The sequence below is a fragment of the Azolla caroliniana genome, unplaced genomic scaffold, assembly GCF_043228905.1.
Source record: "Azolla caroliniana isolate FFs.n. ecotype wild unplaced genomic scaffold, voAzoCaro1.0.p SCAF_8, whole genome shotgun sequence".
Classification (NCBI taxonomy): Eukaryota; Viridiplantae; Streptophyta; class Polypodiopsida; order Salviniales; family Salviniaceae; genus Azolla; species Azolla caroliniana.
The window spans coordinates 7,318,377-7,342,560 of record NW_028230443.1 but is presented as its reverse complement, the minus strand read 5'-3'; the positions used below and the strand labels follow the sequence as shown (position 1 = coordinate 7,342,560).

The 24,184-nt window shown below is 38.7% G+C and overlaps 1 protein-coding gene across 2 annotated transcripts; it reads right to left on the bottom strand.

Moving 5' to 3' along the window:
- Nucleotides 1–1,960: 1,960 nt before the first annotated feature.
- LOC147860943 (flowering time control protein FCA-like) lies at nt 1,961–16,136 on the bottom strand. Of its 2 annotated transcripts, XM_087323778.1 has the most exons (21): nt 15,925–16,135; nt 14,702–14,763; nt 10,896–10,974; nt 9,875–9,957; nt 9,680–9,731; nt 9,528–9,595; nt 9,073–9,139; nt 8,702–8,781; nt 8,552–8,616; nt 8,418–8,477; nt 8,159–8,333; nt 6,995–7,090; nt 5,742–6,170; nt 5,463–5,507; nt 5,192–5,362; nt 4,246–4,611; nt 4,043–4,090; nt 3,902–3,964; nt 2,883–2,960; nt 2,751–2,793; nt 1,961–2,448 (listed from the first exon to the last, which is right to left on the bottom strand). In XM_087323778.1, exons 1-21 carry the CDS (start codon nt 16,061–16,063, stop codon nt 2,441–2,443), a joined length of 2,277 nt encoding a protein of 758 aa, XP_087179904.1. In that variant the 5' UTR covers nt 16,064–16,135; the 3' UTR covers nt 1,961–2,440. The 2 variants fall into 2 exon arrangements, with proteins under 2 accessions (XP_087179904.1, XP_087179905.1); XM_087323779.1 differs by lacking the exon at nt 6,995–7,090 and having other exon boundaries at nt 15,925–16,136.
- Nucleotides 16,137–24,184: the final 8,048 nt, after the last annotated feature.

Here is a 24,184-nt window from a genome sequence, read left to right as displayed (position 1 = left end):
ACTAAAGTTACCTATGTGGGGGATGGAATCTCCCATGTGTATTCAATACACGTATAAGGTACTTGAGAGAATAAAGATATACGGTTAATGAGTTGCAACACGATTATGAGCTGAAGGGGATCTCCTATTTAGGTTGGACAAAGGGTGGTTGTGTGGTATGTTTAGTGGGTCCAAATTCTTCACACAATCGACCAGCATTGACATGCGAGTCCGAGTCTAATTGGAGATCCACCCTAATCACTAAAACATTTTAGTAGTGGTTACAGGGGGGTCTCTCATCCGACCAGCTAGACATTCTAGTTATTGTCTCACTACATAAAGAGCTCGATGTCTCAACACTAACCATTACTCAAAATGCCCACATATCAGTGTAGATGGTTCTTTGTTTGTATGTGTCCAATGAGTGGTAATAAAGCTCATCAGGTACTCTCTCTCTCTCTCTCGCATTTGGTTTGCAGGTGCCTCTTTCTCAAGCTAGGAAATCTATTTGTTATGATATTCACCTACTCTGGTATGGTTATGGAGCTAAGTGCCTCTTGTATGTTTTGGTTTGGTTAAACAACTAGGCTCCATTGTTATGCTTCAGCATGGTATTGAATTGGACCCTTTTTTCTTGTGTATATCATATTGTTATGGTTCGGATATGGTATTGGTGTGACGCTTAGGTTCCCTTGTGAATAATTATGTTCTTTCAAAAACGGAAAATGTATTGTCTCATTATCACTCCCCTTTGTTTCTCTTGATTTTTGTAAATGTGTTGCATACATTTAAACAAAATGGTATTACAAAAAAACATTGTCATCTCAACTACAATAATATGGGGAGGATTTTATGGCAAGGCAAACCCACCCTCTAAGGTGGTGTAACATTAGTGGTCATAAAAGCAATCCCACTTAGGACTAGGTGCCTGCAGAGCTTAGTTGCGAAGCTACCAAACCATTTTTCCTTTTACACTACACACATATCGGGGTACTTAATCAAGACCTTCAAACAAATATCCATTTTTCATACTCCAAATGTACCATAGACCATGATGTTTGAGGTAATGCAACCCTAGCTCGCTATAAAAACCTCACTAAGGACAGTGTTAAAATTCCCAAGTTGAAACATAACAACCATAACAACTTTTATTGCTAGGCATGCTAGGAAGTCATATCGAGTCTCCCCTATCACTATATAGAATAAAAAAGTGTATTGTCAAAAACACACCATCATTTAAGTAGTTGTGAAAGGCATTGGTTGCCAAAGAGACATTTCTGCCTAGAGTAGAAAGAAAAACATGAATAGAATTGCAGCATGTAATCAGTACCTTGGACTACAAAAACCAAACTCTATCTTCTATTGACCCATGAGTTTGGCATATAGTACCAGGTTTGCTAGGTATCTATGCAATGTATAGCATGAAATGAATGGCTTTCCTTCAATTGTATGCGGGCTGAAGCAATTTTGCTTTTGTTCAAATGCACGTGTAGTCTGTTAAACCTGAATGTCTCATTCCACTATAAAAGGTGTGGATAAGGGCTACTTATATAGTTCAAAATCTTGACTCCATGCAACTAGACTATCTAAATGTTATGAAACAAGAAAATGTTGAGCGCATCAAATGCTTTGAATCACACCCTATATATGCTTTTAAGCACAAAACCCCATCATATATGCTTCATAATAACATTGAAGTGAAACCACACCATCTATGATAACATTAACTGTTTGCTCGGTTACTAGTTTTGATCAAAAAATCTTGAGAGACTATCACAACACATGCCACAACAGATATATGCTTTTTAAGCACAAAACCCCATCATATATGCTTCACAATAACATTGAAGTGAAACCACACCATCTATGATAACATTAACTGTTTGCTCGGTTACTAGTTTTGATCAAAAAATCTTGAGAGACTATCACAATACATGCCACAACAGATGTTAGAAACCCAAATCTCTAGCATAGAAGACACTGCCAGAATACATAATTCAATTGCAACAAAAAGGTACACGGCTACATCAAATGAGGATAACTTAATAAACCTCTGAATGTTTCCCATCCAATTCATTAAAGCATCTGGCATAGATGACAGATAATCCTCCATGTCAGGATGCATTCAATTCCTGGAAAGCCGACTTCTAGCACTTGTTTAGTTCTGTCTCATGTTTCTATCCTATCTAGACGTTGTATAATTTTACAGCAACATTAAAATATCAAAGGACCCAAAAGAATGGGAACAGTACACCGGTTTGTTCCATGAAATCTCCACCCTATGTCAAAATCAGCCTTCTGAAATACAGATTTTCTTTCTTTCAAACTTAAAAATAATCCTTCTGATCCATCCACCATCCAACATGCATGTCAAACCAAACTTCCACCTGATCTGGAAGAGCATAGATCAACATGAATTATCCCACTTATGGAAAGTCGCAATAATTTTCCACCTGATCATTCAGGAGCCTGCATACATGCATAATCAAAGAAAAATGCAATTAAACCCAAAACCCAAACATAAAACCTAATATAAATTTGTGCCTAAAGCCTAACATACCTAAACAAAAATTGGAATGAAACCTAATATAAAATTGTGCCTAAACCCTGACATACAAACTAAACAAAAGTTGCAATGAAACCTAAAATCAAATAGTGATCAACATAACTACAGTTAGTATTAGAACTACAAAAATTGAGATAAACCTAACTATGATCATCATTAAAACTAAAAAGATTAAAATAAACTACACTGTAGTCAAAACATTTACCAGTAGGCTTAGACTTCCACATCCACTCTTGATTGGGAATACCCTGGCAAGGAAAGATTGTTCATACACAGACATTGCATCGAAAACTAGACACTTGATCAGAAATCAAAGACTCAACCAAGTATGAATCACCTGCTGAGCAGCTGGCATCCATTGAGCTGGTCGAGCCTGATCAGGCATACCATTGGCAGTTGGAGCTTGTGTGAGCACCTGGACATTTATAGCCTTTAAGATCAATTTACATCGTTAGACTTAAAATACTTGAGCAACCATAATTTCCTGAATAATGAACCTCGGTTCCCAAATCTTCAATCAAACATTGCTCATCAAGATCTTCCAAGTTGGCTTAGCATGCTACAGAGTATCTATTAACATCTAGTGGGAATATCTATGATTGGTTCCAGAAAGAATTCCTATGCAAATTTTAATTTGAACTTCTCACTAAAAGAAGTCGTTTCATAGAAAAGATTTATCTACTGACACCTTATCTTCTTTATTACTCAAAACTTAATCAACATTAACTAATCTTAGATCTAAAACTTCTCAAGATCTTAGTGTAAGATTATACTTCTTATATACAAAAAGCACATCATGACTTGTCAGTTGAAGAGGATGCAGTTTCCTAGTGACAGAGAATTAATTGGAGGAATTACATCTCTTCTTTTTTTATTGAAAAACTTATGTATCAAGAACTTCCATATATGAAGAACTTATTGAAAAAGCTCAAAAAAAAAACTGACATGCTCAACCCGACAGGACACTGAAATTTATAGTCTTCTCATAAAAAAGTATACCATGTGAAAACACTAATTTGAAATAAAAGATATTACTAATTAAACAGTGGCAGCGCTCACAGAGTCATATATAAAATCTACAGTAATGAAAAAACATACTAAACAGAAGGAAATGCACATTGTGTGCATATCAATCTATGGATAATGGCGAAACTTACAAAAAGAGAGGAATGACATACATCCACAATCATCAAGAGAAATAAAAAGAAATGATATTCCATATAACCCTCACAAAGGCCAAAATTATCTATGAGACTAAGTTAAAACCATTAACAGATACATGGTTGTTGAAGTGTTATATATACAGAGACAGAGGGAGCTTACAGATTATATACAAGAAAAATTTAGCAGATCTACCTGCTGGCTTGGCATTAACTGCTGTGTACGATTACCATTGGAAGATTGCAGCTGGCCATAACCCTGTTAACCAAAATTATAGTTTGTAAGAAACCCCTTCTAATTATAGATGCAAGAATATCAGATCAGATGAAACAATACTTGGACTGGTGGTTGATATGATGCTCCAGTAGCACTCTGTGGATATTGCTGCATCACAACAAAGCATGAATTTACTGCATTCAGCGATAAAAATATATATAGCAAATTCATCTTTCTTTTGCCCCTTCTATTGCAAGGAAAATGGCAAAAAATATTAAAAGATATAACAATGGCGAAATTTTTTGACAATGATCATTGAATACCAATGAGGCTGCAGGAGATTGAAACTGGGCTTCTCGTGATTGTTGCAGCTGAGTTTGTTGCTGAACTGGAATAACTTGTTGTTGCAACTGAGGTTGCTGTAATAGGCTTTGCTGGACTTGAGGCTGAAGATAATGCTGCACTTGTTGAGATGGATTCTGCTGTTGCTGAGTCTGTGGGTTTACAACAGGTGGCTGCTGTTGATACTGCTGTAGATTTGTGAGTTGTGGTTGTAGTTGTTGTTGGCCTTGCATATGAATTTGAGCCTGTAGCTGTTGCTGCTGCTGATGATGGGAAGCCTGCAATTGCTGCTGTTTTTGTTGTTGCTGCTGCTGCTCAAATGCCACAAACTCCTCTGGCTTCTCCCACTGCAGGAAACAAATTACTGCATGACTAAAGAACCTGAGAATTTCAACTTTCAAATAGACCCTTCATGTCGAGGTGATATACAAGAAGTAGAATTCATGTTGGATGATATATGAAAGTAGACCTTTCGTTTAAATATGCCCTTGGTCAAAAGGGGCATAATTTTCCTTAATCTAATCTATCTAAATTTGCAAGACTCTTCTTTAATGTCTTCATGAACGAAAATGTGATCAATGCTACCAAATACCATTGCAGGACAAATTACAAGAGAGATTTGAATAGTAGTGCTCACTCAACATCATGCTGCAATAAAGCTAGAGGATTATTGATTAGATTTTAATATATTTACTAATTATGAGCTCCATTTTAATTCACGATAATCTCTACCAATTGTGTTAATCATCTACAATGGCATTAAGTGGGAGACTTGATATTAAATCGCTTTGATTAAGTATAATTCTTTCCACTTTCTGATTATGGATAATTACTTTCCCCTTTCTGATCAGTTGAGTTCTGGAAACTTCCTATAATCTTGCAGGACACAAAATACTGCCATCATCATGCAACTTCTGGAATGCTTACCCTGCTTTCCCCTGTTGAACTGTTGTAATAATATTTATGACCTTCCGGAGATGTATGCTCTGTCCAGTCACAAGTAGCAGATGCTGCTACTGGAGCAATAGACACAGGTGCTGTTGTAGGTGCTGCTACTGAAGTGACAACTTGTTGCTGTACAGGAATAGACCAGGCAGGCTGAAAAGCAAAAACAGAGAAATTGCGGCAGCTTAGGATGACATTGTCCATAAAAAACACCAACAAATGACAAAAGTATCTGACACATGACCACAGTTACCTGCATTGCCACAGGCTGCTGCTGGCTAGTCATTTGAAGATACCCCTACAAACAAAAATGGAACAAGCCTTTATTCATAAAGATGCAGGTGAAATGTGATAATTAATGCCCACTTCCATTTTCTTCTTTCACAAAATAGACATGCCTGACATAAAGTTGCATGAAAGGTTCACCAGAATTGCCATAAGATCTAATCCTGACCACACTAAGTTCTGGATATAATAGGCTGTTAAGATGCTTCCATCGTAAAGATACCCAAGAGAGGACTTCCCTTCTTACCTGTTGAGTTGCTTCCTTTGTAGCTCCTTGTTCCATCTGGGTCTGAACTGGAAGTACTTGACGTTGGAGTGATTGACCAGCTTGAACTACAATAGGCTGTGGGTTTGGTTGAGACTCCGGTTGACGATGAGGCACAATTGGCATCTGGAGTACTGGTTGCTGCATTGAAGTGACCACCTGTTGTTGAGCTCGGCGTTGTGGCATAGGACTCTGGCTATAGATCTGTGGGGTTGTCTGTGGAGATGAATATTGCCCTAAAGGTACCTGCTGCTGTGACCTTGTATCTCCAGGCTGTGTCAAGGGAAAGCCTTGTAAAGATTGGAATTGGTAAGGATGCTGCATAGGACCTTGTAAAATCTGTTGTGGTTGCTGTTGATGTGATGGTACCTGTTGGCCCATAATTTGACCTGGCTTGCGATCAGTAAAACCCTGGAACCATACAGAATTGAACCCAAAATGAAAAGAGCAATACATCAACTTCAATCTTTCATACATTTGGCACTATCAAACTTAATTCAGTAATCTTGTCTTGTTGCACACAGTGATAGACTGTAAACCATTAAACATTTCCTTCTGCATAGACATATCCAGGTATACTAAAAACAAGTGAAAAACATATGATAGGTCAGTCAATAATGAAGAGTGCTATCTGTACTGAAAATGCGAAATTTCAGCCCAAACGAAGGATTTCTATACTAGAACCTGACCAATTACCACCACAGAAGGCCAACATGAACCTGAATCTGCATATTTTTTCTTTTTCCAAAAAACACATAAATCTGTATATCCACATCTCCTGACAGCATTGTAATATTGCTTTCACTTCTTTTTCCAGTACGAATTAATAACCCTAAATGCAATCTTTCAAGGCACAAACTAATTTGATACTTTTCTTCTCTTTTCAGAAATGCATATCTGTGTATTATCACCTCCAGTATAAATTGATAACCCTAACCTTTTTCACTCATTTTCCCGTTTGAATTGATGACCGTAAAGCAATCATTCAAGGGCCAAACTAAATTGATACTTTTCTTCTCTTTTCAGAAATGAATAGAGAACTTCAATTTTCATACCCTTGTTTCTTCTCTTTCAGGCACATGTTAGCGAATCCTAATTTATCAATATATGGGTTATCACAAATCATGCATACAATCGAAACCTAAAATAAAAATATAGCAATCTGGTTAATTAACTGCAGAGAAAACTGTTTTGTTCAATTAAAATTTTCATATAGAGTCAAGTCATGCTCTTACCTGCGGATGAGACAGCTGAGGACTCATCACTGGCATGGGAAGTGGGCCTGACATACTTGGGGCGCCTTGAATGGGAGCACCACCAGCTCTCATACCCTGTATAGAGTTTATATTATATTACTAAGAGGCATTACATAAATGCATTAAGAGCTTGGATAAGGATTGGCTAAAGGAGTTTATAAAAAAATTCTGCAGTTTTTATGGCCAAAGAAAGATCTATACATTAGATTTCCAAAATTAGCTGCAATGTACTAAGAATTGCACATTTGCATAAAATCTACACTTTCCAATGACACAACAATCAAAGTTATAGATCTCCAATCCACAGGACAGTCCAATTTGAAATTTCATACTAGGAATCAATTGCCAAATCGATTGACTCAAATGTTAGTGAACGAAAAGGACAGAGCAATACATTAAGCCCAAATATTACGGCGAGACAATTTTTTAGAAGTTCAAAGTGAGCACCAAAGTATTCCTTGTTTCTTTTAGAAAACCTTGTAATGAGGTTGTTGGGGGAAATTTATTAAGAACAGTGTGCTCTGAGACTCTATATGGCTGAATCACCAATGATCTGGTGACTACATTGCAGGCAGGTTAATAACACTAAATTTGTCAAAATACGCATTCTCCAACCCAAAATTTGAAGATAATGCTGAAGTCAATCTATTAAATGCAATGTGATCTTCAGATGCCACTCCAAAACTTCTGTCTGAGTCCCCATTGTTTTCATAAAACTCTATGGGTTGTTTCTTTTGCTCTGTCAATTCCTTTCGAGAGCATATTAAAAATGTTAAAGTCTGCAGAAGGTGTTCCCAAGTTTACTAGAACCTCAATAGAGCTTCAAAACTTGCAGATGGAGGAGATTTATAAAGACAGTATGTTCCAGATCTACCACAAACAAACTTTTAAGCCGATGACTATTTGATGACTAGATTTGGGGAGTTAGTAAAATTGAAAACTGTCAAAGTATGCACACAATGATCTTAGGTTTACCCAAACCTCAAAAGAAATTAAAAGACTTAGGGCTGAAGGAGATCTGTTCATAGCAGTGTGATTTGGAGCTGCCACAGTGAAACTTCTATAACAATGATTTGATGACAAGATTTGAGCAGAAAATAGCATTAAATTTGTCAAAATATGCAGAAAGTGTCGGTAGTTTACCATTGGTATGTTAGGGCCTTCCAATGGACCACGAAGAGATGGTGATAGTGGTGGCCCCAAAGGGAGCATCCCAGTCTGAGGTAGCACCCCCATTCCACCTGGGCCTCCCGGACCTCCACCTTGGCGCCATCCATATACAGGACTGCGTGCACCCATTGGGGGTCCACCTGGACCTCTATACCATATGAAAGTAAAATGTCAAATCTAAATCTACAGTAAGTAACATTACACGTTTGAGACAAAAAGAAATACATAATACCTTATTCCTCCAGGTCCTTGATGTGAACGAGGACTATAATTCGGGCCTGGGCCTCCAGACCTAATGGAATTATTACGTTACTAAGGAACTTTTGAAACTATATGGTGTAATATAAATCAGACAAGGGTTTCTACCTTTGATCCCCTGATCTAGGTCTCTTTGGATCAGCAAAACGGACAATAATTGGCTGGTGACACCCCTGAAGTTCCACACCATTATAATTCATATGATAAGCACATAGTAATAGTTTTATACCCACACATAATCTACATCCATCAACTTACTGCCATCCTGTAGATGCCATTTAACGCAGATATGGCTGCTATGGCCATGTCTCTGTCCGGGAAAGTCACAAATGCACAACCTGAATATGGAAATTAGATAGGCATCAGCCAACAATCCCATATTTCAGAACCTTACAACATGCGCTTGAAACTACTAATGTGTGAGCAATCCTGATCTTATATTCTCTAGAACATGGAGCTTGTTATTTACAATCCCTTTTCCCTTAGTGCTGGTGATCACCAGAAAACTACCATCAAACAAGATTAATTTTTATTGCAGCAGGGTGCATAGCAGTTTCAAAAATAATTGTAACACCTCTTTAATAGGATTTGACTCCTTTAAATTATTGGGGCTTCTCTCTTATCCATACCTCTGCTTTGTTTGTGGTCATCCCGAATGATGTATATATTTTCCACTCGTCCATAGGGAGCAAAGATCTGTAAACATACACTCACATAAATTAAACACCAGCATGATATGTATAAAATGTGTCAATTATTTTAAAAATGTAAAATCTCAACATTGAAGCTATATCCAGCTCTTTTCAAACATAGATGATAGTTTCTGGAATCTGAACAATAAAAGTTGGCACCATATTTATTATCTATTGAATGGCATGATCCTATCAAATACAAGAGGTGCTTTAACATCCCTACATCTCCTCGTAAGATGTACATATTGAAAGAATAGAGATGAGATACAGAAGCATTCAATAAAACTTTTGAAACTTTGGACGCAGCCATATGTTTAATCATTCAATAAACTAACATCCTTCAGAAATTTTCATAGTTGACTAATTGTCTAATTGGAAATGTATTAATGTACCTCTTCAATTTCCTGTTCATTCGCCTGCTTATTCAGTGATCCCACAAACAACTTATGTTCCAGTTGTCCTATGAAAATCAAATAAAAGGAAAATATTATTCTACACATGCATCTTTTCAGTTTCAATATAAAATCTTGCTAACAAACTCTACCAGAATGATCTCTTTCACCATCTGCAAACTTCACCTGCAAAGGTGCAGATCCCTGCATAAATCATAAACATAACCCACCAAATCTTTTACAGCATTCTTTCCCAGTTCTTAAGATATACCAAAGTAAGATGGTATCCAATTATTCTTAGAGAAAGATTGGTTGATGTACAATTTACTGTTGCAAATTAAACCTACCCCTGGTAATGTTCTTTGGTTGTCCAATGCTCGAATTGCTCTCTCAGCTTCAACAGCAGTTGGATACTTTATAAAGCAACAACCTGGAAATAAAACAAGAGAGATGGGATTATATGTCCCTTACACTGTCTACTCTTCCTTCTGGTTTAGTGACAATCCAAAAAAAAGCAATTAGGTGAATGAATAGATAGTGGATAGTCTTGTCAACACAAAACAAAATAAAAACCAGTTATATCACAGAATAATAACTTCAAAACCCCAGTTATATCACAGAATAATGACTTGAGTATTGAGAAATCCACTGCACTTATTTCTTAGAAGATGAATAAGATGGTGAAAGAAAATCACTTTGCATAAGCTTATCCCACTACTATCATTATCAAGCTTCTAATATGTACTTCACTTATAGCACGATCCAACTTATAGGATGAAGTAAGAAGCCTAGGATTAATTACAGAGACATCACTTCAACATAAATCCATATCGCTCTATTAACAAACCAATATTAAAAATGAATAACATATCAATATACGTTTTTACGCCAACATCATGATTAGCTAGATCCCGTTTAATGTAGCAATGCGAGACGTGACATGACAGCATAACATGAATTGCTATAGCACTTAAACTATAACCATAAAAAAATAACATGGATTTGGTATTCCAAACAGCCAGATCCACTTTCTTCATTAGATTGTCAAGTGGATGGAATAAGCATTTACAAGACCAAACTAGCCATGACAAAACAGTTCAACATGGATTTAGTATTCCACACAACCAACCATATGCACTTTCTTCATTAAATTGCCAACTAAACAGAACAAGTTTTTATAAGATCAAACTAGCCAGGAGAAAACTGTTCAACATGGATTTAGTAGGCCACACAACATAACTTTTTTTGTTAAATTGCTAGCTGAATGGAATAAGCTTTTACAAGACCAAACTTCCAAATTAATCAAACCACATTCGTATCACCCTGCCTGTATAAAGTTCATTGGCGCTTCAAAAATTTGGATTATACCTTGTGGCAACCCTGACTTTTTATCTTTCAAAATGACCACCTCTATAACATTGCCATATGCCCCAAACAATCCTCGTACCTGTCAACATAAAACAGGTTTGACCAACAAGACAATCTGCCACTAGAAATGAACCATCTAAAATTGAAAAGGTAGACTTCAATTTAAAGTGAATTTGCACACGACTCAAAAAAATTATTCATCTTTGAATTCCAATACACAACACTGCAAGCTAAAAGCATCCAATGTGTTTAAATCATAAGGATATATGAATACATGAAATTTAATTAATCTGATTTTCTATAAATTTTTGGTTAAATTCTTGCTGTTGTATGAACATAACATTTCACATGTTCGAATCAAGGTGACACACCGCCTTTCTTTCATTGCTATAAGATATTATATAGAATTGAATTAGATTACTGAAAATTCGCCCATGTACAAATGACGACAGAATTTCCTGATTTTGATTTCGTGAGGCTAGATCATACAATGCATCAAATTAATATGACTTAATCATCACATGAAGGTCATCATGCATCAAAGGATTAAAGAGAGACCATCTGTCTTAACGCATGACAAGGAAAGATACACCAGACTGCTGAAATAGACGAACACAATAGATAGATTTCATAGACACATTCTATAATTCCAGATAAAGAAGCATAGAGACAAAATGGATACGTCATCCAAAGATCTTACTACAAATCCATTAAAGTGACAGAAATATCAATCCATTGGCCATATAGTTAGAAACAGAGACCAATTAAACACCACATTTCTATCTGATAATATCAACCCATGATACATATGGCTAGAAACACAGCACCAAGAAAATTTATATTCTAGACTTCAATCACATTATGCTATTACTGATGTAATGAGCATAGACAAGACTACATATCTGAGTATTCATGTTTGGAAAAACATAATAAACAGTAAGCAAGAGACAAGGATTTAAAATTTGAAGAACACCAGTTCATAATTTTGTGTGCATCATCTAGGTTGCATGGAAAAAATGTCCGCTTACTCTCACGTCACCAGTATATATTATAAACATGAAAAGGATATTTATAATAATCTGCAAGACAGACAGTATATTTACCAAGGGCAAATGCATCTTAAACATTCATTTGCCAGATCCCAATTTTCAGTTAAGGTCTATATTAATGGGATACAATGTCTCTCCCAATTTCATGAACTTGCATTTATTGATTGCGTACAATCCTAAGCATTGATTTGTGAGCACAAACATCCCAAATTTCAATTAACGTATGCACATGGGATAAGTTTTCAGCAAAAGAGCCATCATGTCACTAAAGAATCCATGAATATTTGCTATTCTATATAGATTATTTCAGCAATCTATGCCAAATAAAATCCTCAGAAACCATGAAATGAATAAAATTTTGAGAAAACATCTGGCTATATCGCACACTCCTTTCACGTCATTCAAAAAGGAATGGCACTCAATGAATATTGTAGACAACCAGGTTATACTGCATTACCACAGACTACTTCTGCCTCACGAAATCTTCAGGTTATCGAGTACAGCACATACATCCATCCCAGCATATCTTAAGGAAATCATTCAAATCCATGGTTTCCTCCTTCAGTAATAATATTTTAGAATATTACCAAGATATAGTACAGAACATCAAACTTGATAGACAGCTTAAATTCTACAACCACACAAAATGTTTATACTACTAGCGTACACGGTCAATAAATGTGGTATCCAGATCATTCTTCACCAGAAATAGGGTAATCTTTTCCTATGTCTAATTTAGACAACCAAATAATCATATATTTTATCTAGTTACTTAATATGTTCCATGGAAGAATTTGTATTGATTTCGTCGGTCCAAACAAAGCATTTACATCTAGTTTATGACAAGAAAGCATTCACTACCAATACAATACAAAACCCTCAATTCTAATTCCCAGAACAGTAGGTCATATCTGCAATTTTCCTACTGAAATGTAAATCATTGACGAGATTGATACAAACCACACAATCTTGGCCTCCAAAATGTAATATACTACAAACTCTTCATAGGTGATCAAAACTTCCCAATTTATGCAATTCATCATTATATTCACACGCAAATGGCCACAATGTGTCAAAGGTTAACACAAAATTCAACTCCATACTAAATTCTCAGATGGTTTCATTGGTTTTGTGAGCAGAATACTGAAATATATAACCATAGACATTAACAAAGTTGACTAGCTTCCTGTATAAACCAAGACAATAACCTAAAACTTACACCCGTGATAAATATTTTCAATATCAAGCTGCACGACGAGAAACCTTAAGCCACTGAGAAAAATACCTCAGGAGAATTACAATCAAGGAGTCAGGTTACTACTTATTCGCATCATTATGAATTACTTAGAAGTCATATCGCATATTGAATGCTCACTTGCATTATGACATATCTGAAATGTCTTCCATTTCAAATTTTCTTGTGAAAAAAAAGCATTAGGACGTTAAATTTTGTAACGATATGATTCATCCATATTGCTACACAAAGTTTAAAAGATTGTAACGATAAACAAGAGTTCTCTGTTGGTATCCAGAAACACAAGTCCTTTGTTTGCATTACTAGGTATACGATTCTAAGAATAAAAAAGGAAGCGTGAACTAAAACTCTCAAAAAGAGTAAAATAAGCCACATCAAAAATGAGACAAAGTGATACAGAGTTCTGCCACAGATTACTGAAGATCATGAGCATAATACAGAGCATAGGGGGTCTGTAATGACCAAGTACCAAGACAAACAAGAATAAGCTTGCACACATATCATGTCATTGAAAGTGCATAACGCACCTTAAACAAGAATTTCTAGCGCTGAGACATTATAAATTCTCCTTGGATAAGCAAATAAAGATATTCCAATGTCACTCAAAACATCATCTGACTGGTGAGACATAAATTTATGTTAATAATAACACACCACATGGTCATTTAGTGAGCTATTCAAACTCATTAAACAATTCTGGTTCCAAACATGAATGATTCCATCACATTCCACAATCAGGATATTGCGTGCCAACAATCATAACATACCCTTGTTGGTGAGTAGTTTTTAACTTTCTAAGGGTTTTTCTTCTCAGAGGGCTCAAGAGAGAATCAGCAATACGAAGGCCAAATATCAAATGTCTTCTTAAGTCAAATAATTGCGCGTTATCTAGATTTTTCCAAATAATTCATATATTCGTATAACTTATACTTTACACAAGATGAAAATACCTAGTGCACTATGCACTCAGTAGTACCTAATAGTTATCCCAAGACATGGCAATTTTAGCTTTATTCAGCTTCAACGTGAATATGTTGGCAAGTCATGATGCATGTTTTGGGATCAGATGTAATGTATATACAAACAAATATAATGAACCAGGTGACAATCTGTTTGTAGTAATTGTTTATTTATGTGATGGAGAATCTTGTCAATCTAAGTACAAGCCTAAGCCAGCCTTCATAACCCCTAGGATAAAAAGGCTAGCAAATTAGAGTGTGCACTTTGATCTGAAGTTTGTGGAACAATAATATCTCCAATGGTCTTTGGCTGCAAGAACTCTCCTCATACACTTGTCACATTCATGGGTGGAGAAGTCCATCGGTATAGTGGCATGCATCCTTCCGGTTATACCATGTTATATTCATAAGGCTGGTTTTGGCATGCTTTAACAGAAAGACTTGGATGCCCTACCTACATTCTAAAACCCTAAAAACTAGTAACACCGGTTTCACAAAGTTCCCAAAGGAAAATAAGAAAGAAAGAAAAAGGAAAATAAATACCTCATCTTCGCCAATGTTCCGAGGTAGTGAACCAACAAAAAGCTTCGCAAACCCTCCTCCCTCTACACGCAGAACCCAAATTCATTGAAAAGTTAGATAAATGAGAGTAAAAAACAATCATTGCAGTGGCACTCATATGAGGAAATAATGCAAAAAATAGTCGGAATGAAATGACAGGTTGACATGTAAAGATAGCATAGGGTACATCAAGCAAGATATCAGAACTAAGGTTGGGAGAAAACACACCATATGCAAAAAATAAAATCCAGGGTGAATTAAAAAATATACAATATGAATATATATCAAGTCAGAAATCAAACAAAGCAAAATAAAGTGAGAAGGACTTTAGAGTTACGAAAAGAAAAAAAACAGTGAATTAAAAAAATACAATATGAATATATATCAAGTAGGAAATTAATCAAAGCAAAATAAAGTGAAAAGAACATTAGATTTGAGAAGAAAAACAAACCATTCTTAGGAATTAATCCCAAGTAGAATTGAGTTAAAATTTAGGGTTAAGAACAACAAAATCAAAACGAAATATAGAAATCAAGAAGATAACAACAAAAATCCATATGTGTGCAAAAACTCAACCAAAGTAGGGTTGACAAGAAAATTAGGATTAAGTTCGAAAAAAACCATATGAGAACAAATCAAGCACGTAATCAAATTTGGGGTTAGAATAGAACAAGCAATATGAGGAAACCAATTATTGGATTCATGCAAAGATAAAAGTAAAACTCCAATGAAAATTAGGGTAAAGAACAAAAATAGCATACCATAATCAAGCAATGCAACATGAAAATTTCAGATCAAATTTAGGGCTACGGACAGAAAAAACTACATCAAAAGAGAAATACATATTAGACGAATTTGGGATTAAGAATAAAAAGAAGTACAGGTTGAGATTAAATATATGGTTAAGAAAGTCACAAAGAAAAAAATTGAAGGCAAATGTAGAAGGCGAAGGACAAACCAAACGGCAAAAGTTTAGAAAGATGATACAGTTGAGATACATCTCAGGATTAAGAGAAAAACCAAGAACAAAAATAATAATAATAACTAAAGAGAAGCAGAATTGAGATGAAATTTAGGGTTACGAACAAAAAAACAGAAGTAAATGTCATAAGTCAAAAATAAAAAAATAAAAGGGCAGTTTGAGATGCAGATTAGGGTTAAGGGGAAAACTCCTAACAAAAAAAAGGTGAAGAAAAGAAACATACCTGAAGAGCGATGGTGGAAGGGGCGTTTCTGTCCAGACAGGGTGGGAGGAGGAAGAAAAGAAGCGGAGGAAGGTCGAGGACCGCCCATGTGAGAGTGATGATGGTGAGGAGGAGGAAACTGTTGTCGCCGACCGTCCATCAGAGAGAAAGGAAGTAAAGGAGGGTGAAGAAGAAACAGGAACACAGACAGGAAGGAAGAAGAGCAAAGAAGAAGAAGAAGAAGAAGAAGAAGAAGAAAGAACTCTCTGTTTTCTTAACCCCACACCTGGGTTAAATATTAACCCAACCTCAGTTAAAACTTAGAAAAATAATCTACCCTCGTTCTAGGGCTTATCAATCATTGATGATTAATTATCAGCCATTAATTACCCTTGATTAGTTCTTAATTACTCATAAGTATATATGGCACTGTGTTAGTTTTACGGCTACCCCTTCTAAAACAAATCATAGTTGGATCTACTACGATCATTCGAATGAGATCTCACTAGCTCGTATGTATGGCCTTCGTTATTGAAATCGTCTTAACCCCTCGACTGCAAAGACGTTGACTCGACCCTGGGCTGGCATAGCATTTCGGGCTTGGTTAATATAGAGCCTCGTCATGCCGGACACAATGGTACGTTGTTTTCCCCCACTTTTCTTGCATTTGATGGTTTTGCACAACACGAGCTTTGATTTCTCCCTAGGAATAGTTTGCATGGTCTCTATTTAAACTCATGATCCATTAGCCTTTATATTCTATGTAAGACATTAATGGACATGCATGTCCAATTCATGTGAGGTAATGGCCTGTCCTAACTAGGGTGCTTGAAGAAGTTTTCACTTTTAAAACACTTAGTACCCACCACATATAGGGAAACCATTGCTAATTTGCTAGTCTACTTTTGAGGAAGGTAGTTCTCGTTGTGATCTGCATTCATTGTCAATATAAAGTCTCGTCACTCAATTGATGAATATCTTACTTCTCTTCATTGTGAGTCTTTTCTTTTCTAACACTGTTGGGAGTCTGAGGCCTTTGCATTGCCCCTCTATTAGATGTCAATTCAAAGTGAAGTGGATGTATGCACGCTTATGGGCAAGGACATCGTTAAAGTATTGTGGTTGACGACTGAAGTTTATATTTGGTACCAAATAAAAAAGAGGTATGGTGAGGATATCGTGGTCACCAACAGTGCAGGGCACGACACGTTTTCAAAGGTGCATGCGATGTGCACCGTCAAATCTCTATCCGCAAAAAGTACACGTGTAAAAACCATCCCGGCTTTGATGAGCCTTTGTCACGTCTAACTCAAGCAATGCGATTCACCAACCTGGGCATTGTAATTTCTAACCTGGACACATCCTACCATGACATTACCTAACCCGGACTATCTCAACCTAACCTGGGGTTCTAACCTAATTGGGGAAAATCATGCCATTACATTACCTAACCCATGCAGTGTCATTCTTCACACCTAACCTGAACCTTCTTACCTAACCCAGACTATGTCACTCTAACCCATGTAATGCTCCACACCTAACTCGGACTCTGGAAACCTAACTCGGGTTTTTTTGCCTAACCCGATGTCCTAGTGCATCTCACTCAGGCACAACTGCAGTGTTGGTAAAACCCTACATATTTACATTTTTCCACCCATTTTTGAAATTTTGAAACCTGTTGCACCTGCGCTCAACCACTTGCACCTATATCTAAAATTGAACCTCCACCTCGACCTAGTAAGTACTTCCTTTGTTTGCTTATCTACATTTAGGGTTTAGGAAATTATTAAAACTATGTACTTTTCTATACATATCTTTGATTTCCCCCATTCTTATTGCTTTAACATCTTTTCATGCATTCAAATGTCATTTTTGTGCAAACTTTGTTATTTCTATGCATTCAAGGTAAGGTCAACCTTCTTGTTTTGAAGATTGGGGGTTTTCAATCTTTTGCCCCTTCCTATATTGGTTGCATAGCTGGTTGCTTAGTCCTTATAGTTCCTTGATGAAGTTTGGGGTGAAAGAAAACCTAGTGAAGAGAGGTACTATTCAAATTCATTTATAAAAAATGTGATAGTCTCAAATTCTAATGAATGCATTATGTTTTCTCTAATGGCAACGAGGTTTTTGTACAAAGCAGTATCAAACAAAACAAACTATTCAAGAAAGATGGAGACCCAAAACCTAATGGAGGGGGCAAAGGCAGGGGCTTTAGAAGGTGCAGACCAAATGAGCCAACAAATTCATTGTGAGGCAACAGAAACATCTGATGGTGATGTGACTCCAACATGTAAGGATTTAGATCTTGGTATTCAAACTACTAAGAGATACAAATTTCTTTGTTGTAATGCATATTATACATTACTAACATTGTCAATTCAGGTGGGGTTGACCACCTCTTAGTCTTCAAGTGTGTACATTCATCCTCAAATGTGTGTTCTTATAAATTTGATTGAATTTATTTATTGTAATGCATATCATACATTACTGTCATTGTCAATTCAGGTGGAGTTTATCACTTGTTAGTCTTCAAGTGTGTACCTTCATCCTCGAATGTGTGTTCTTATAAATTCAATCTGACAAGGCTTGAGCATTGGTATGGTCATGATAGCATCTACCTCCTCCATCGTATGATTGTTAAGTGGGCACACCATGTTTTGGGCTTTACCAACTTGTAACTTCATTCCAATTTTTTGTCATCACATATTAGGCTTGTAAATTTTGTTATTTTGCCGATGAGTATTGTAATATTAGATCTTTTGCCAATGCCATATTGGGCTTGTAAATTCTTGTGTTTTGGCTTTTGAATATGGTGTTGGGCTAAAAGTCCCACTCTACTGTTACGTGCATGACCATATAATATCCCGTGGTGAGAATTTACCATAGTATTCTATACACGTGGATAACACGTGAGGGTTAAACGAGAGTGTAAAGAAGGGGAGGATTACTTTATCCTCGGGATCGAGACAACCCATTAGGACAAGTGTGAACTTGCATGGGGGCCTTAGGTCTGGCTATAAATATGAGGCCTAACTACCATCATTTGACACATTATCGACTACTTCGAGACTCTAACATTGTGGTGGGTCAACTCTTGTAGTTAGTGCGCCAGCACCATGTACGATTCGACACCACAACAGTGGTATGGGACATCGATCGAGGCTCGAGTCTATCTCGATCCCTTCACTCGGGGGTGATTGGGTGGATCGACACCCTTATTTCTCCCTCTCCTTTCTTATTTTATATCTATTATATCCTTATCATATGCTTACTTTAGATCATAGCTCTAACATTTACCCACTTGTATCTCTTGTCTGGACACTCCCTAAGGGAGTCAGGGCTTAGTTACCCTAAGTATAAATATGGGGAACTGAGTCTTGTAAAGCAGTTTGGCAAGATTCCAAATAAAAAATCTCATTCTTGTGCTCTAAACGTGTAACTATCTTTCTCCATCTTTCTCAAGTAGCTTTGTTGAGATTAAACAATGCACCTTCTATTCTACTTAGGGAGAACGTAAAGCCTAATATCGATCGGCGATCCATGGCGTCTTTGGTCCAATCGGCATATGTATAGCCAACTAGTTGTTCGACTATGTTGTTCTGATATAGCAACCCATAATCCTTCGTGTCCTTGACATGTCACAATATCTAATGTGGGCACTGAAGGTGCTCAGTTGTCGGCTTCTACATGAATTGGCTAATCAAGCCGATTGGATAGTTGAGATCGGCTCCAGTGATCGTTAGACATATCAGGCTTCCAACAATTCGCCGGAATCGTCGCATTGTAGGCTATTCTCGAGACATTGCGAAGCATCAAGTTTCGATTAACAGGAGTTGTGACGGACCAACAATCCATCATGCCAAACTTTTATAGCACATTCAACACATAGTATCTTTGGGTCAACAATATGTTGTCGAGGGTGTGGATCACTTTGATCCCGAGTGTCACGATACAGTCACGACATAAAATACATAGTTAGTGAGTATTGAACTTGCAACCTCACATTCCACAAGATGTCATGCTCGTCATCCGTGCTCCCTTGTGTGTCTTTGAGTGACACAACAAACACTATGCCTGCATCGTGCATTCCAAGGTGGAATGGCCAGGGTTCATACAAGTTGTACATTGAACTGCCTGTCGGAATCGCAGGTCCTCCTCTCTGGACAATGCGCGTTGGAGAGCTCCCATCGCCATATGATTACTATTCTAGGCTCGATCCATTTCGAGCACCCGGTCTATGACCTGGTCGATTGTGCTCGTTCGGAAATCCAATACTACTAACATATTTCGGAGTGGCTATCGGAGAGCCGCCAAAAATACCGCTTTGACCTCATCCTCCGGAGGTGCCCGTGTCAAATGGTTGTGTAGAATTTGGAATCAGATTATAAACTGTGGTACAATTTCGTGTGCTTCTTGGTAAGTGGTATAAAATTGTCCGACCAACTCCCTTTGCGCCACTTGTTGATGGAACAATCGCAAGAACTTGTCTCGTAGGTTAGTGAATGTGGCGAAACTCCCTGGGGAGTACTGTGCGTGCCATCTCACCGTTGGTCCTTCCAATGATAGTCCAAACTCTGCAATTTTCGATCTCCCTGCTTTGGATATCGTTAGTTGTTGGGAAATGTAGTTGGCCTCCCATGTATGTAGAAATGCGTGGACATGTGCATCCGCGTTCGGCTCGTCCCAGTACTTTGGGTATGGGTACGGTATGGTATCTTCTTCTTCGTCACAGTCGAGTGTCGGTATGATTTCTTGCACCGATGGTGTTGGCGCCTGATTGTTTTCCTCTATCGGTGGTTGTTCCAGAATCACTTCTTCGGGCAACACCGGATTGGCTTCCTCTACTGGTGGTGTTGGAACCAAATTTTCTTGTTTCGTCGGTGTGGTAACGAAGTTCTCGACTCCTGTGTTGGTGTGTGCTCGGATCTGTCTTCCTCTAGCTCGTCCGAAGTGTCGTGATTGGATCTGTAATTCGAGTGGACGCTCCGCTCGTCGCTGTCAAATCCCAACTCGAATGCCGAGAGGGCCTCTGAATCTCCGACGCATGTTACTAAAATCTGCAATATCAATTCAACGTCGAGCAGATTGGTAAGGCCGCTTCCTTCGTGTGAGTATCGTTGATTTTGAATGTAGACTGTTTCCTCCACAACCCGCCGAATCTCTCTAGGAAACGACCAATCCTGTCGGATCTCCTCTGTCGCCTGTTGGTAAGCCTCCTGCCTCCACAATCACTCAACTAGTCTTCTCGCTTCGTCCAGCCACTGGGTACGTTCGTCTGTCTAGACATCCATCCCCATTGTTCACTGTTTTGTTTAGGCATCATGGTCGCCAAAATTGTGTTAATCCATGGCCGGACTAGCCACAAACACAGGGTGTTCCCTTCCGAAACATGAATCCAAAGGGGTGTGTAGAGATATGGATGATAATTCTGCACTCATTTAGTTAACATTATCCGGTTACTTTTCGAAATGCCTTCCAGAATCACTCACTTATCCGGATCTTAATTACACACGTAAGATTGGAAATTATTGCACAAACAACAAACACACAAGATGATACAGACAATAGAACATAGACAACAATACTTAAACTCACATTACTACTATGAAATATACATCAATTCGGATCCTTTTATAGGCATCCGGTAAGAGTTACAAAACGGTGCCTACCTGCTACCGTCTACTAATCGGTGTAGATCCGAATCGGTACAATTATCCGAATCCGTCATTTCCTTAACTATATTAATAATATTAATCCGGCTTTAACTCTTCCTGGTTCACACCTCCACCTCCGGATCATACTCTCATAGGCCAACAAACCGGATTTCTTGACAAAGTGACAACACCTTGACTGTTGTAGACAATTGGAGCCTAATCAAAGTTGCTTGTCGAAACGTTGTCGTGAAGATTTTCATCCATAGGGGGAAACCGGGGTGGAATGGGCAAGTCGGTGGTGTGCAACATGTGCACACGTATACTAGGAAATGGTGTATAAAAATAAGAGGGGAAATTTTATCCCACATTGTAAGGTCCCTCCCTCCTTGGGCTATAAAAGGAAGGGAGGGGTCACTTATGAAGGAGTTGCCTATTTTGCGTATGAAATGTATACCACTTAGTCTAGAGTTCTCACTGTTTTAGGGTTAGGGTTTCGATTAGGGTTTCCTTGTTCATCCCCGGTTAGGGTTTTCTCATAGTCGTTTGGTGTGGCCCATGCGGCCACCAATGTTGTAATCATTCGTTTATTTTAATATAACTTGTTGAGCATCTTGCCTCCGCCAATCTCTCCTTCTATGTCATGGTCTTATTCTTTCCTCTTCTCCTCTTGAGCTAAGCTTCCATTTCTTGTCTTACTCTTTCTCTTCTAATCCCTAGTCCATGACACCGGTGGTCCCGCCTTGGATCCTACACGTGAAGAGCGTAACAACTCGACAACGTGTGCGCCTGTCGACCGAGCCATAAGGTCTCTTTCACTGCGTCAAATGCGGCTACATATTTGGCCTCAATCGTTGACATAGCAATGCACTCTTGAAGTTTCGACTTCCATGAGATTGCTCCATTGCCAAATTTAAAGCAATATATGGTTGTTGATTTTCGACTGTCCACATAGTCGGCAAAGTCTGAGTCGGTATATAACCAACTATGCCTAAAGTATAATTATGGCCGAATAGGATGCCATAGTCTTTACTGCGTTCCAATGCGATCGGTCGGGATTGTGCATATTAAATCTATTAACGTCTCCTACGACATGGGCTAAGTCTGGTCATGTTGCGACCATCACGTACATTAAGGAGCCAATAGCCAGTGCGTAGGGCGAATGACGCACATAAAGGACATGGCGCTAGAAGACGAGTTGGCGGAGAGCCACTATTCGAGGCTGCACTGGGCTAGAGCGACCACGGAGACCCCTGTTAAGGTCGGGAATGTCCAGGAGCCGGTGGTGGCGTTGGTGGACCACGGTTCAAAAATCAACTTGATGTCCATGGACTTCTACAAAAAGGGGAAATGGTTGGAAAATACGGGCAGCGACGCGTGCCACGGAAGAACTACATGGAGCTTGCCCAAACGTACGGGTGAAAATCGGCGATGTCGAGATCGACCAGCACTTCTTCGTGTAGGAGACGTCCTCACATCCAGTTATACTAGGAGAACCATACATCACGGCGACATGGATGGAGACCAAGGTGCTGGACAACGGTTCGGCCTATGCAAGAGTCAAGAGCCAGGACGGGCGTCACTCGGTCCAGTTCCTTACGGTGCGACCAAACCATGAGCATAACCGCGAGACCCTCGGTGGCGAGATCCGAGTTTTAGAGAGGGCTATCAAGGCGTGGGGCTGCGTTAGTCCGGACACCCCCCCCGGAAAAACCCCACAAATGTACAGTAGGGAAGAAGACATGTACTATAGGTAGGAAATTTTGGTTCTCCGACAACGGGGGTTGTACGATTGTCGACGTCGTTGGCCGGGAGAAGAAGAGCGCGGAGGAGTGACTTCAAGCATGCGGAGTCCTCGGCCCTGGAGAGGAAATCAACGGAGTCGTGGAGGCGGTCTCTTTCGACGACACCTTGGGACAGTTACGAGAGGTGGTCGGAGGAGGCCTTAAAGAGGACCAAACGATTTTGGTATGTTCGGAAGGGATGTACGAAGTCATCGCCGACTTCTGTAACGGGCTCGAGTCGGATCGAACGGCCCGGGTGGACACAAAGTACAAGACAGTGGACCGGAAGGTGAGGTCAGTAGCGGCACCCTTGCCGGAGGGCAGTGAGTTACGAGTAAAGGGGGGTGCGTCGGACCCGAGTTTGCGAGATCCGGCTAGCATAGGACACACGTTCACCGATATAACGCTACGAGAGCTCAAGATTGGTGGGGGTGGCTTTCTACTGCCGACGGAAGAGGACCAGTTTTGGAGAATGCTCGGGAGGCACGGGAAGGCTTTCACATTCTCACCGGAGGAGATCGGGTGCGTAGACCCGACAATTGTGGAACTGACGATGATCTTCACGGTACTGCATGTGCCATGGAACCTCAAACCGATTCAGGTACCCAGAGCTCACATCCCGAAGCTGATGGAGTTGTTGAAACAGAAGGTTGAGATGGGCATCCTCGAACCGTTGAGTGCCCCATACTCGAATCGGTGGTTTACCGTGCCAAAGAAGAACGACACGTTACGTTTTATTCAAGACCTGCAACTGGTCAACAAGGTGACCATTCGGAATGCAGGAATCGGACCGACCATAGACGAGTTCGCGGAGGCCTTCGCCGGAAGGTCGATTTACTCTGTCGG

Excerpts from the sequence above, each read along its gene's own strand:
- LOC147860943 (XM_087323778.1), bottom strand. The coding sequence starts at position 16,063 with ATGGACGGTCGGCGACAACAGTTTCCTCCTCCTCACCATCATCACTCT. Across the intron at positions 8,782-9,072 it reads TGACCACAAACAAAGCAGAG|GTTGTGCATTTGTGACTTTC; the intron begins GTATGGATAAGA and ends TTCCATATTCAG. Across the intron at positions 4,091-4,245 it reads AATCTCCTGCAGCCTCATTG|CAATATCCACAGAGTGCTAC; the intron begins GTATTCAATGAT and ends GTTGTGATGCAG.